Consider the following 15,230-nt stretch of genomic DNA (forward strand, 5'->3'; position numbering starts at 1 on the left):
TGGCGCTGTCCCGCCCTGCCTGCAGTATGCAAATTAGCCGCCATCTTTGTTGGTGGTTAATTTGCATATTGCACTGACTAGCCAATGGGAGGTGTAACGAAGGTACAGTCAATTACCATGTTTGTCTATTATTAGATAGGATATTATATTACTAATATAACAATATAACTATAGATAGTATATGTAATGATACTAATATATATTACATATAACTATACTAATATATGTAACTAAACATATACTTCATTATTTTAATTATTTATAAGAAATACATTCTTTTTATTTTAAAATTAATATAGGGTTGAGATTTAAATTTTTTACAAACTTCTTTGGAGAAAAAACATTGAAAAGTGAGTTGACATCAATTTCCATACACGTTCCCACTGAGAGTCTGTTATTATAAAATGATGGATCAGAATAATTTAATAGAAATCTTAGCCAGAATAGGATTACTAGAGTCTTAAACCAAAGTAACTTTTAGATATTTCTTAATGCTTTATTTACACAGAATAGGTTCAACAATGTGAATGGTAGCATTGCTATTGTTGCTTCGAAGCTTATAGAATTAAATATGCATGATGATTAGTATTTGAAAGAGGCCTTTCATTTATTTAAATTAAAATATATTTTGGCCCAAACCCTGTTGGGCAAAGTGTAGACCACTTCCTCTTTATAAGCACCTGGCCTAAAGACAGCATATGTTTTTATAATCACTTTTTCCTTCAGGCCACTGACACCTGCTTGAGTCCCAAGCGCTTTCCAGGCAAGATTCATACACTGATCCATCCTGATTGTTCATACACCATTTACTGTGCACCTGCATGTACCAGGCACTGTCTTCAGTGTTAAGAACACTAGAGGGCAGTGTGATGTGTTAGGCTGTATAGTGTGAAAAGTCAAACTCTGGAAATACGGCTGTCACCCTATTTATAAAGTCAAGAATGCTTAATGATATCCCCGATTTATGTGGAATGTGGAGTTTATTTTTATGGTAGGAATTCCCAAGAATGCTAGTCACTTCATTTCATTTTTACTCCTTTCTGGGAAGGATTTCTCACTGGGTGCAGGTTTAGCAATATTGATGTACCTCCGCAGAATTCCCTAATCTGGAGGACTTTTGAGATTTTACCAACAATGCTCGATTTGTAGGTTCAGGGCCTAGAGTTCCTTCTTGGAATACATATTGTTTCATTTTTAAAATGCATAGACAATCATGTTCTTATAGCGTGTCTTCAACAAGCTTAAAGCCCTTTTAGAATCAAGATACACATATAACTCATTACTAAGCTTTGATAAAGAAAGCAAATTTGGAGCTACAATTTTAAAAATTAACTTCATAGGTTCTTCTTACTGTGTTGTTTCTGGTTACTCTATTTTATATGCCATGATAATTACTATTAGTGTGGCTTAATTTGTGGCTTTTAAAAAATATTTTTAATTTTTTTTTAAATTTATAGCTTTTGAGGAAAATTTTTCATCCTTGCTTACTCTACGTATATGCAAAGCCCCGGAATTTTTCTTGCTAGGATTGTAGGTGGAGAATGTCTCTTTGATATTAAAACTTTGCCCAAAATGAGTGGTTTCCTACTAAATTTAAGGTTCTTAAACAACTGACTTTGTTTTCTGGTTGCTTTTTTTCAACACTAAAGTCATCTTTGTTGCATGGTAATTTTCTGTGCAGCAGTGAGAGTGGAACATAAAGCAGAAATATAATATACCTTTTTATCTATATTCTGTGTCTCTCAACTTTGAGTAGGACTGTTTTTTCAGCGGTTCTCAACCTGGGGTCGTGACCCCTTTGGCAGTCGAATGACCCTTTCACAGGAGTCGCCTAAGACCATCCTGCATATCAGATATTTACATTACAGTTATGAAGTAGCAACAAAAATAATTTTATGGTTGGGTCACAACATGAGGAACTGTATTTAAAGGGCCAGAAGGTTGAGAACCACTGGTTTAGATGAAACTGTCAATCATTAGGTATGAGCATTTGTGTCTAGGATGCCAAAAACTGCAGCTAACCTTGAACTGTGGTGGATGTGGAAACAGTACCTTACCTCTGGAGCGTCTTTTTCTAAATGATGGAAAGCTGAATGTCTCCTCAGGCTATTGCAGGAAGAGGAGAGACAGTACTTGTGTTTTATCTAAATATTTCCTAGCTTTCTTCCCTGTGGCTTATTTCTGACAGTCTGACACTTTTTCACAGCTTCGTTCCACCTCGCGTTCAGTCAGTTTTGTAAACTGTTGCTTTGGATTTGGCAGAGAGAACTGAATGAGATGTGCAGCACACAGGGCAGGACCACTCATGGTTTCCTAGGGTTATTGGAGGCCAGATACCTCCCAGGGAAATTCATGCTATTTTATTTCTGAAATGTGTCTCGTGGTGTAATTTTCAGGTAAAGGCAATGCATTAAAGTCTTCGTAGTTGAGTCAAATGTACACGTTTGTGTTCTCTTGATTAGTTTTAAAACAGTGTTGTTCTTAAATTTGAAATGAATTTCTAGTACTGTGTTTTCAGATTGTTTATAGTCATTGAATTATCTATCATTTGCTTTCTTTAAAAATTTCAGGTGGAAAGACCTTACAGTGGTGGTCAAGACTTGCTTCTTTATCCAGCTAAGAGAAAGCAGCTTTTGAGAAGTGAACCGGACCCTGAAAAAGTGCCTCCATCTCCACTTCCTGCTCCACTAAGAGGGTGTCCCACAGTCATGCCAGGAGACTTTAAAGAGAAAGTCTCAGAGCTGCTGGTGAAATACTCAAATGGTCTTTGGGCCAATGCACTTCCAAAAGCATTTGAGGACACGTACAAAGTAAAATTCCCCGAGGATGCCTTAAAAAATCTTGCCTTGCTTTCTGATGTATGCACCATAGACTACATTTCTGGAAATCGCAAGAAGGCCATTCTCTATGCTAAACTTCCACTGCCCGCTAACAAAACCCTGATGGATGCAGGGCACGCACACGGTGATTATGCTTTCAGGTCCATGATTGAAGAAGAATATATGCAGATAGAAGAGAATGCTGTCGAAAGTGCCGATACCATTTTGGAGAATGTAACAGTTCCTCCGCTAGTCATTCCAACTGAGGCATCCCCATCAGTATTGGTGGTTGAACTGAGCAACACAAATGAAGTGGTCATCAGGCAAGTTTTATTTTCTAAATTTTTAGGATCCTGGTGTACTGTTGTTACTTGCTTATTTTTCATGTGGGTGCTGGGGTTTGAGGAATAATAATATAGTCTAAGTTCTATAGAGGTATAATAAAGTCTAATATATTCTTTTTTTCTTTATATCTTTCACATTTCTCTCAACTACCAGAACTTTTTTTGTTTGTATCTCTTAGGAGACTTAATTTTTATTTCTTCTACATTATGGTTATATAAGTACATTTGTCTTGTCCACTAGATGGTGAGCAACTTGAAATCAAAGGACTTAAAAATTAATATCTATTTATTGTCGTTCCCCCTGCTTAAAGCAAATGATGCATAACTATCTCTGTCTAGCACAATTCCATAGCTAGACAGAGATGCTTGGCCTCAAACATGGTAAAAAAAAATTAAGATCTATATATATTCTTAATATGTGTTAAATGTTCAAAAATATACAACTGTTGTTGAGAGAAAGACTTACTAACAGTTTTAAAAATTGAAATGGTAATATGGTACGAACTTGAGAAAAATTCTACTTTGAAAGCATAATGGTAACCATGTCAAAAGTGATACCTCATCCATAGAAAAAGCAAGTCGCCCACTGGGTAGTTAATGCTACTAATCTGGGGCTCTGTAGCATTTCCTTAAAATCCAAATAGGATAATGCATCAGATTAGACCTTGGACCCAAAGATGCTCTGATTTTTGAGGCTTTTGATATCATTGCCTGGGAGGGAGGAGTCATTACCTGAGTGGCTAATGATAACTGGAGATAGAAAACGCAGTCCAGCTCTAGGTACTTGACATGGAGTTTTGGAGAAAATATAGAATACATAAAAAATATTGAAAAACTCTAATTTGTGGTTTCTGACTGGGGATAAGAATGGGAACTGGGCCCTGGCCAGTGTGCTCAGTGGTTAACGTGTTGGCCTATGCACTGAAGGGGTTGCAGGTTCGCTTCCCAGCCCCCAGTTGGGATGCATGTGGGAGGCAACTAGTCAATGTGTCTCTCTCACATTGATGTTTCTCTTTCATTCACCCCCTCCTCTCTCTTCCATTCTTGCCCTGAAAAGGCAATGGGAAAAAAATATATATCCTCAGGTGAGAATTAACAACAATAACAAAAATGGGAACTGGTGTAGCTGGATCTCTGGAGGTATCAGCCTTAGGCTGGATCAATCATGTGATTTCTGATGTTCTTACTAAAGGGTTGGCAGAAATCTGGATCAGTTCTAGGACTTCTGTAGGGAGATTCCAGTCTATTCCAGGATGACTCGGCCCAGGGTCCTCAGGTTATTTAGATCCCTTTTTCCAGTGTAAACTTGAATCTGGAGTTAGCATTGAACATTTCAGCAGATGGGTAATGCCTGCCATGGGGCTGACCCTAGATCATTGGCATCCCCCACTGTCCTGAAGACAGCAGATCCCAGCTGGGCTGAGACCTGTTATCTTCATTCAGGCAAGGCAGGAAGCTCTGGAAACTAGACCTGTGACTCTTGAAAGGTCCGGAGAGGTGCTATAGCAGAACCCTCAAGTCAAGTATGGGATGTTGTCTCCGGTCTCAAAAATTAACTTTGTACTTATGGCATACCTAAATTGTCCTACATACATTCTTTGCCCAATTGCTTTGGGGACAATGTATGACCTCATTCTTGCCACTAACCACTATCATACCAACTGTAATATTATCCACCTACTCCACCAAGCTGTGTACCCATCCTTCTCCACTGGTTGCTGCAGAATCTGCCTGCAGATCACACACTGCTTCTCACTACCTTCCTCCTCCACGGTAGGAGCCTGTGCGAGGTCAACAACTAAGCCCGAGGGCTCTGTTCAGGCCTCTCCCTGCCAGTGAGCTCCCAGGGCTGGAGCTGCACTGCAGGGAGGCCCTGTGAGACTCCAGTCCCAGGAAATGAGCACTTGGGTGGAATTTCAGGTCTCGAAGAGACTTCAGAGCCAGGGTACAGCTGCATTTTAGGCAGTGCCTTCACATTCTTCAAGCTCAGTAAATGCAAAGTGTGACAGAGCTCTATAGCTGTCTCTGGAGTCAGCTGTATGCATGTAATAGTTGGTTTTAAAATGGTCCTTGCCTCAAAAGAAGCATTCTTTCCATATTGTGTATGATATTTTAAAGCTTTTTTCCCTCTCTAGTAATGGGTAGGATGACTGGGTATCTTCTGTTCTGGTGATAATTATAAGAATACATGAAAACCCTCCTAAAGGAATAGTATCTCAATGCTCAGTAGAACCACTTGGACTCTAGGTAAGAGCTAGAACAATACAAAGAACAATGTACTTATGGCATATCCCCATCTCCCTGGCTAGGTGATAGCCTAGCCTTCTAACTAAAAAGCCTTCATCATGTGGCTGACATCTCCTGTTACAGGAGCCACGGTGATTCATCAGGTTTTGCATCCTGGAAGGAGGCCTTTGATGGAATTGTCTCTGAGGACTGAAGGGCAAAACTCCAACAGCCTGTTTGTGGCAGAAAGGAAATAGCATGTTTTGGTATTATGAACTGGGACAAGGTGACTACAGTTGTCAGCAGCAGAAAATTGTAGAAGGAGATAGGAACATATCCTGAACACATACTTCTCAGGAAGCATACTAGTACAATGTCAGAGGCATTTTGCTATAACATGTTGCCCCTTCTAAGGGTATCAGAACTCAATATTTTGTTGTAATGTGTTCAGTAAGGTGGGGAGGGGTTGTCACGTGGTTGTGTTTAAAGCTTTGTTTTTCTGTAGTAAAATTTCACTGGTTTTCAGAGCTTGGGCCTTGTTTAGACCCAGCCTTAGTTAAGGCAAAACTATCAACTGGATTCTCTTCCAGTAATCTGCAAAGCTCTCCAGCAGCCTTACTCAAAATCTCTGTCCACTCTTGCTGTCTGGCTTCCATTGGAGTCTCCATATTCCGTGTCTTCCTCTCTTCCCTGGAGACTTTTCTCAGCCTATCCTCCTGAAGATGCCCCAACTACTGCATGTGCTTGAGCATTTTTTCTCTGTTGTGTGGTATATTGAACCTTGTTCTTGTTTGCATGAGTGCCACAATATTACATTTTCCTTTGTTAGATACAATTGTTTGCTAAATACATGTTCGTCTCCCTGTTGATGTAAGCAAGTCTGAGACTGGAACCAAAGATGGAGGTAGAAAACAGTAATATTAATGAATTCTTATAGATTGCCTCCTCCTGTGTTGCTTCATCTGTGTTCTCCTCTTTAACTAATCCAGGTATGTGGGCAAAGACTACTCTGCTGCTCAGGAATTAATGGAGGATGAAATGAAGGATTATTACAGTAGGACCCCGAGGATCACACCAGTCCAGACTGTGCATGTTGGGCAGTTGCTGGCCGTCCATGCCGAGGAGGACGCTTGGTTACGGGCCCAGATCACCTCGACAGAAGGGAACAGAATCAAGGCAAGCACTTGTTTACTTTGTCGTAGCATTCTGAAGACAAGCACATGAGTTTTCAAATAAAAATGCTGCTTCTGATTGTGTACCCCAAGGACACAATAAATAAACTTTTATTTACTCCAGAGGTTGAAAAGATAATCTATAAAAGATTTTCACTGTCAGCTTTTAAGTCAGTGATAGTTATATTATCTCAAAGTTTTAGTGAAAACAACAACAAAAAATTCTCCGTGGAAGTGTCTGTAACCCATGATGTAATCAGGAAGAGCCCTTTATTCTCATTGCCTGGGAAAAAGAATAAATACTGATCACATTTCTGTGAGTATCTGGTCAAGGTCAGTACTACAAAGTGAGGGAAACAGTACAGATCAGAGGAGATCACAGCCTTCCTGTCCCTCTTCTGCCATCAGCTGAGGACCCCAAATAGCACTTAGACATGCTCTGAGGCCTGCCTTCTTAGTCGGCTTTCACCAGTCTCTCCCCTCAGCAGGCTCTGCGACTCCAAGACTTGGCGTGTCCCTGGTGGTCAGCCTTTCCCCATTGCCTCCTCTTTCCCTCAGTGCAGAGACTAAGAACTAGAACTCTCTGGCCCTGAAAACACTGTTTTGTCTCGATTTTACAAGCACAGAAATACACTTCTGTTTCTATGGTCTCTGTCCCATAATATAAAACGTGTTCCTAAAACTAATATAATATTGTATGCTAACTGCAATGGACAAATAAATTAAAAATAAATAAAAACGTTCCTTGTGCTAGTGTCAGCCCCTGGCAAATAATCCCTTTTGTGTCCCTAAGTGCAGATAGCTTCTTTCTGAATCTGAGCATCAGTCCATCAGGTACTCTCCCCTGAAACCCTGCCTTCAAATACAGGGTCAGGAGGTCAGAAAGGGAGGCTGGCTGTTTCTTGCCCAGTTTGTTCAATAGGAGATACCCTGACCACCGAGCCACCGTTTGCCATTCACAGAGAAATTTAGGAAATTCCTTAACCAAATCTACCAAGATAAAACTTTAAGCAATTTGATGACCTAACTTTTAAAATCTGAAAATTGGCTAGCAGTTTCTAGTTTCTTAAAAGTTAAATCTTTACCATATGGACCTTAAATATTTACACAGGAGGAAACATAGGTCCACAAAAAAGCTTGTACACACATTTGTAGCAGCTTTATTATTAAGAGTATTAATCTGGAAACAACCCAAATGTTCACCAACAGGTGAATATATAAATATAAATAAATTGTAGAATATCCATATAATGGCATACTATCTATACTTATAAGAGGGTAATAAGCTAGTTAGACCAGGAGACCTTCTGGACGTCCTTCCGGACAAAGCCATGGTGGCGGGGCTGAGGCAGAGGTGGTTAGGGGCTATCAGGCCAGGAGGGGAGGGAAGTTGGGGGTGATCAGGCCGGCAAGGGCAGGCAGTTGGGGCGATCAGGCCAGCAGGGGGGCAGTTAGGGGTGATCAGGCCAGAAGGGGGGCCCAGTTGGGGGCAATCAGGCCGGCAGGCAGGTGAGCGGTTAGGAGCCAGCGGTCTCGGATTGCAAGAGGGATGTCCAACTGCGGGTTTAGGCCTGATCCCACAGGTAGTCAGACATCCTCCAAGGGTCCCAGATTGGAGAGGGTGCAGGCCGGGCTGAGGGACACCCCCCTCCCCCCATGCACAAATTTCATGCACCAGGCCACTAGTTCAACAATAAAAGGGCATGAACTGCTAAATAATTCTATATTAGTGAAGTCAAGAATGGGGAAAGTTTATCTGTATGATAGAACTTGGATCAGTGGTTGCCTGGGACAGGAGGTGGAGGGGAATTAATTGCAAAGGAGAAAGAGAACTCTTTGGAGCGGCAGATGGTCTATTATCTTGATTGTGTGGTATCTACATTTGTCAAAACCCATCAAACTATACTTTAAATGGGCATTTTTAATTCAGTGTAAATTGTACTTGGATGAAAATATAAGCAGGCCCCACGACTGGTGAGTATGAGAAACAGGAACATGAGGTTGGTGCCAGTTTGCCTGACCAGACCCACATCTCTGGAGTCTGCTGGTTATTGCTCAGATGGTGCTGTGAGATCTTTGGCCACTTGATGGTGCCAGAGAACCAGGAATGGACTGGGGCCTGATAGGATTCTGAGCCTGTTTGTGCTGATCCACAGCATTAAAGAGAGAAATATTACAGAGTGTGGAGAGTCAGGCTGGGTAATCCATGGGCAAATGTTTCATAGTCGTCAGCTGCCATACAAATAGATGATATCGTGATTTAAAAAAAGAAAAGAAAACAAGCTCTAAACATGACAGAAAACTTTTGAAGATTTTAGAGCAGTTATTCTTCAGCCTGTTTGTCGGTGCTAGGAATATATTCTAAATTTCCCAGGAATCACGATCACATATTCTATCCTACTGTCAGGTCATGGTATCTCCAATTTGGGTCTGGGAAGAGCAGAATCCACGTGGCAGGCGGTGGTAGCTATTAAAGGAAACAAAGCTGCCTGAATCCTGAGGCCTGTGGGAGGAAGAACAGGTGCTAAGTTGAGACTGGAGACATGGACCTGTCTGCTGAAATGGCAGGCTGCCTGCAGTAGGGCCCCTGCCGAGATCTAGGCCGAGGGAGCAGTGAGTCGATATGGACTCCGAGAGACAGTTCTCCCCAATAGGCCATGTACAGGCTCCACCGATCCAGTGATCAGGTGGTCAGGGAAAGGCAGGTCTCTAGCCTTATCTTCCTTAGATTCTCTGCTTGAAAGAAGTTTTGTTTTGTGTGTTTGGTGCCATAATCTAAGAACTAAGAAACTGTGAACATTAATTTGCTGCAGAAAGTAAAACGATTACTTAGTCTTTCTGTGCCCTGGGCTTTGCTTTATTTTGTTTTTGTAATAACAGTCAACTGCTTTAACTAGAGGAGCAGTCTCCCGGTGTCCCTCAGGTTCTTATTTATCATTCTAAAACACAGCTTAATGTTTTTTCTCAAAAAAGGGCTTTGCTTATAGGTCCTTTAAAAATACTATCCAGACTCTTAATGATCTGCTCTAACGGCGAGGAAGTGTGGTTCAGATTTCTGCAAACACAGAACTCTGTCCAGCACATTTGGGGCCTTCTGCTGAGCTAAATGAAGGCCTAACCCAACTCTATACCCGGAAAACAACAAAACAAGCAAGCGTTTGTTTGTACGTGTAGAATTCAGTGTCACCCAGCCATGGCATCGTTGTTGTCATCGACAGAAAGCATCTCGGTCCCTGGAAGCATCATAGCTGAGAGCAGCCATCCTGGATGCTGCTTTGGGGATTTAGAATCTGATAAATACCATCAGAGTGACTCCCTCTCTAGGAACAAATAGCGCTGCCTCAGGATACAAATCCTTGGTGGAAGGGTGTAAATCAAGAAGGAATAAGCATTATGTTGTTAATAAAAGGGAGGGGCAGTCGTGGCTGGCAGACCCAGATGGGTTTGCTGCCGAGAAGTTGGCAACAACAGAGCATCATAGCTCAGCAGGCTTCCGTTTCCTCCCTGTTGGAAAGTGCAGTAGAGGAGTGCGGCTGGAAGTCAGGAGCCCTGGCTTCCCTGGTCCCAGCCCCAGCCTTTCTCTTCCAGGTTAAGCCAGGGGCACCTCCCCTGGCATTTCCCAGGCAGTGTGGCCCCACTTCAATGGTGATCATGGAATAAAATAGAACCAATTAAGTACCTCAAGTGATTTTTTAAGAAGTAAAGATAAAGAATTTTACTTGAACCTAAGCATTGTTTCTGTTATCATTAGGTATGCTATGTTGACTATGGATTTAGTGAAAATGTTGAAAAGAGCAAAGCATACAAATTGAACCCAAGGTTCTGTTCCCTCTCATTCCAAGCTACAAAGTGTAAGCTAGCAGGTAAGAGGAACTTTTTTGAAAGCTCTTTCCATTTTGATACGTTATTACCGTTGTACTTTGTGGTTAAATCCTAAAATGTACTAAGTATCCGAAGGTGTTATAATGTGTTATTTTTTGAAAGGTATAAATATCATGTCTAATATCATCTTTATCAGATGTGATCATTATAAAAATATAATGTTTTTATTATATTTTTGTTATATAGAACATATATATTTTATTTTATTATAAATATGTCTGTTGGCTATCTTAAAGGATTGTTGTTTTTTATCTAAATTTCCACTAACAACTGCTGGAGGCCCTGTATCATGGAATTTGATCAGTTTAAATCATGTTGTTCAAACTGTTTTGAAGTGACTCCCAGCTTCATTCATTCCTAGCGAGATGGACTCTGGGTGCTGCTTACTACCAAGTAACACACTTTCGTGCGCCCAAGCATGAGTTTGGCTACAGGCCATGTGCACTCTCTGGCAGTCACTGTTCTTTCCTTTCCTCCTCAAGGAGCTAGAGGAATGCACATGTGTGAGAGGGACATTGTAGGGATAAACTGGAAATATGGAGGATACAGTGGCCATATTAGTGATGAAGAAAGACATTGAAATATGTATGCATCATGCCAGGAGAGGCTGAGCTAAATTCAGAAAATGATCAAAATTCTTTCATGAGAATTAGCCCTGTGAAGAAATCCCTCCTTCCCAGGAAGGGTAAATCTTTGTGTCAGAGGAGCTGGGTTTGGCTCTATCTGTGGGATAAACCTCACGTTATTTTAAAAGCCTGTTACAAACCTGTGGGAGTTCGTTTTGAAAAGAATGTGTCAGCATAGGACAAGATTGAGGATGCTGAAATGAAAGAGCAATTGATAAGAACGATAAAGTCATATGTGTGGAGAACAGAACAAGAATGAGAGAAATGTTGCTCTGAGGGATCCTGTGAGCTTTTGCTTATGGACCTAAAGGCGAAAAATATAGAAATAGACATTATAGTACCATTGGGGAGGCAAGAGCTAGTTTTAATTAGTTTAATGATTAACTTAAAGTTGTCACATATACGATACATGGAATTATAATTTTCAAAGAATTTGAAGAGTAATTAGAATAAAACAAAATTCCTCTCTATCCGTATTATGATAAACACTATTGAATCTTTCTACAATAAGTCAGAAAGTTCCTTGGTATCTTTAGGGTCATCATGGTATACTTAAAAGAAAGAAGGAGGAAAGAAAGAAGGAAGGAAAAAAGGAATGAAGGGAGGGCGGTTGTCTAAATTTCCAATAAATGCATGTTCATTTTTATAAGAAAAATAATTGTGTATATTTAATTAGAAAATGAAAAAAAGTCAAGGATATAGTTTTGGAAAGAACATTACAAATACATGATGGGCAGACATGATTGATAGCATTTTTTATGCATTAGATTTTTAAAAAATATATGTTCGTATATAAGGTGAAGGTTACTTCTTCTATGGTAGAAATTCTGATTCATGGTCAATTTTTCTTCTTGTTTTAAATTGCCTGTTTTAGTGTGAGTATTCAAAAAGGCATCCACATTATAATATATATTTTAAAACCTAAAGGTGGTTATTTAAATGAGATTGTAAAACACAGCTTCCCCATAACATTTAAGAATTTTGTAGTAGAGTCTTAACTGTAATAAGTATCCAAAACAAACACAACCCAGCTGGCATGGCTCAGTGGTTGAGCCTTGACCTATGAACCAGGAGGTTATGTTTCAATTCCTGGTCAGGGCACATGCCTGGGTTGCAGTGTGGGGCATGCAGGAGGTAGCGATCAATGATACCCTCTTGTCATTGATGTTTCTATCTCTCGCTCCCTTTCCCTTCTTCTCTGAAATAAATAAATAAATAAAAACCACAATCCATCTATCCATCTTAAAATGATTCTTCTAACTAAGTAGAAATTAAAATATTCACTGTTTTTCAGGGTTGGAAGCTCTCAGTGATGATCCTGGTTTAGTGAAGGTGGTTGAATCTTTAACTTGTGGGAAGATCTTTGCAGTGGAAATTCTTGAAAAAGCTGATATTCCACTTGTTATTCTGTATGATACCTCAGGAGAAGATGATATCAATATCAATGCCACCTGCTTAAAGGCCATATGTGACAAGTCACTCGAGGCTCACCTTCAGGTACCACTGTGACCACTGCTATCACTGTTATACGTATCATAGGAAAGGAAGTTATCAGAAAAGGATGTTGTAAATTTTAGGCTAATGCTAGATACAGACAGATTACATATGTATTGAGAAAAAGGGGCAGAGGGGCTGGAAGTGAGGAACATGCCAAAACCATAATAGTAATTATTAGGAATTGGATCTTTGTTTTATTTTCTAGTTTCTATAATATATGTAATAACTTCATATGAAATTATTTTGCAAAGACAATAGGGGAGGATATTACAAAAGACAAGAAAATTAAATCAATGAAGATGTTTATTAAAGAACTAGAGGCCCAATGCACGAAATTCGTGCAAGAGTAGGCCTTCCTTCCCCCAGCTGCCAGCACCGGTTTCCCTCTGGCACCCGGCACCAGGCTTCCCTTGCAGCTCCAGCCTAGTCCAGACTAGCATATTATGCTTTTATTATTATAGATTAGCTTTAACATTTTAAAAATGTGAAGAATAAAACCTTTAAATAAATTATAAAACAAACAAAAATAAATTATAAAACAGCCACTGTAAAGAATAGGATGATATGTTAAAAATGATCATTTTAAAGGCTTCATGGCAATGTTGGGAAAATATTTGTTTTAATGAGTAGAACAACAGTGAATTATTTTTATATTATGATTTGACTAAAGATGGCTAAATTAAACCTCTACTGTGATTAAACATTTTTTAAATTATAAAATTCTTGTGGCCTGTGGACACAGATTAGAAAGTAGGTGATAATGGGATTGATTTGGTGATAATTTTTTATTTCCATTTCTGTAATGTTGAAAAAATACGTTTTGTTTTCTTTTTGTTTTTTGTGTTTTTTTTAATATATTTTATTGATTTTTTAACAGAGAGGAAGGGAGAGAGATAGAGAGTTAGAAACATCGATGAGAGAGAAACATCGATCAGCTGCCTCCTGCACATCCCCTACTGGGGATGTGCCCGCAACCCAAGTACATGCCCTTGACCGGAATCGAACCTGGGACCTTTCAGTCCGTAGGCCGACGCTCTATCCACCGAGCCAAACCGGTTTCGGCAAAAAATATGTTTTATGTAATAATTCTTTTTCTAAATTAATGGAGAGAAAATAAACTAAAGTGAAGGATATTCTCAGCTTTTCAGACAATGGAAAGTGTTAATAAGTTAATGTATGCAAAAAGTCTGTTATATGCCTGATACAGATGATATCAGATATTTCTTTTGGAAAGAGAGGAACCTAAATTAGTTTTTACATTTAAGTTATGGATTTTATTCTGTCCTATTTATCCTCCAACTTAGAAGATTTTTACATATGTGTTTATTGATTTCAGAGAGGAAGGCAGAGGGAAGGAGAGATAGAAACATCAATGATGAGAGAGAATCATTGATTGGCTGCCTCCTGCATGCCTCCTACTGGGGATCGAGCATGCAACCTGGGCATGTGCTCTTGACTAGAATTGAACCCGGGACCCTTCAGTCTGCAGGTCGTATCCACTGAGCCAAACCAGCTGGGGCGAACTTAGAAGATTTTTAGATAGATACCCCTTACATAGGGAGGAACTATGCTCTATTCTCAAGCCTCCTTGGCATGTCCTTGTTCGTTCCAGGTTGATGCCATGTACACAAATGTCAGAGTGACTAATATTTGCTCTGATGGCACACTCTACTGCCAGGTGCCTTGTAAGGGGCTGAACAAGCTCAATGACCTTCTGCATAAGATAGAGGATTACTTCCATTGTAAGGTATGTCAGAGCATCATCTACCTCTAAAGTTAGTCCTGAAATTGCAAATAAGTGGCCTCTACATTTATGTACATATGAGTAACTTTTGAATAGTTTGAGGTAGAATAGTGGGTAATAGCCACAGACTGCCAGTGTAAAACAAAACAAAACCCTTCCCCACACACACTGGTTTCTGCATTGTAAAATGAGGGTAAAACTGTGTACACGTGGGATTGTCAGGAGAACAGTTGCAAGCCTGCGTAATGAGCACAGAGCCTGGCTAATTAAGTAAGTGCTCGGCAGCTGATAGATTTGTTACTGATAAGGTGCAGGTGATGATCCTACAGTGCCTGCCTGTCTGCCAGAGCCAGCTGGCTCCTCTGCCTTGAGCAGCAGTGAAACCATGGAATTTAGGCGAATAAGACCTCTGGCATCACCTCCCCCAAGCTCTTTATGGTCTCTGAGAACCTACCACCTCAGCAAATGTGGTTCTGCAGTTTAAATTTATTAATGCGCTTCTTACCCTTTAAATCTAGTAGTCTTTTCTGAATCAGGATATGTAGAGGTTTTGATTTAAGGTTCTAAGCAGTGGTTCTCAACCTTCTGGCCCTTTAAATACAGTTCCTTATGTTGTGACCCAACCATAAAATTATTTTTGTTGCTACTTCATAACTGTAATGTTGCTACTGTTATGAATCGTAATGCAAATATCTGATATGCAGGATGGTCTTAGGCGACCCCTGTGAAAGGGTCGTTCGACCACCAAAGGGGTCGCGACCCACAGGTTGAGAACCGCTGTAAGTGATTTCCTTAGCTCCATTAGGACATTATAGTCACAATGCAGAATATGCTGTGATTTCTGAGTGATAAACCCTAATGCCACTTCCACCCTGACTCCCTCGCCCCTGGAAGTGACCCCTGGCCTCTAACCTACAAAG

The 15,230-nt window shown here is 40.2% G+C and overlaps 1 protein-coding gene across 2 annotated transcripts in view; it reads left to right on the top strand.

Annotated features, from left to right (window-relative positions):
• The window catches only part of TDRD7 (tudor domain containing 7), a 42,287-nt gene that overhangs the window by 11,846 nt on the left and 15,211 nt on the right, over positions 1-15,230 (top strand). The window contains exons 6-10 of one of the 2 annotated variants that reach the window (XM_005870626.2): positions 2,571-3,142; positions 6,379-6,565; positions 10,313-10,424; positions 12,364-12,566; positions 14,179-14,313. In XM_005870626.2, the coding sequence (XP_005870688.1) occupies positions 2,571-3,142; positions 6,379-6,565; positions 10,313-10,424; positions 12,364-12,566; positions 14,179-14,313 (1,209 nt within the window). The remainder of the gene's footprint in view (positions 1-2,570; positions 3,143-6,378; positions 6,566-10,312; positions 10,425-12,363; positions 12,567-14,178; positions 14,314-15,230) is intronic. The other variant, XM_014543199.1, reaches the window with a different exon arrangement.

Source organism: Myotis brandtii, unplaced genomic scaffold (assembly GCF_000412655.1).
Source record: "Myotis brandtii unplaced genomic scaffold, ASM41265v1 scaffold320, whole genome shotgun sequence".
In the NCBI taxonomy this organism is placed as follows: domain Eukaryota; kingdom Metazoa; phylum Chordata; class Mammalia; order Chiroptera; family Vespertilionidae; genus Myotis; species Myotis brandtii.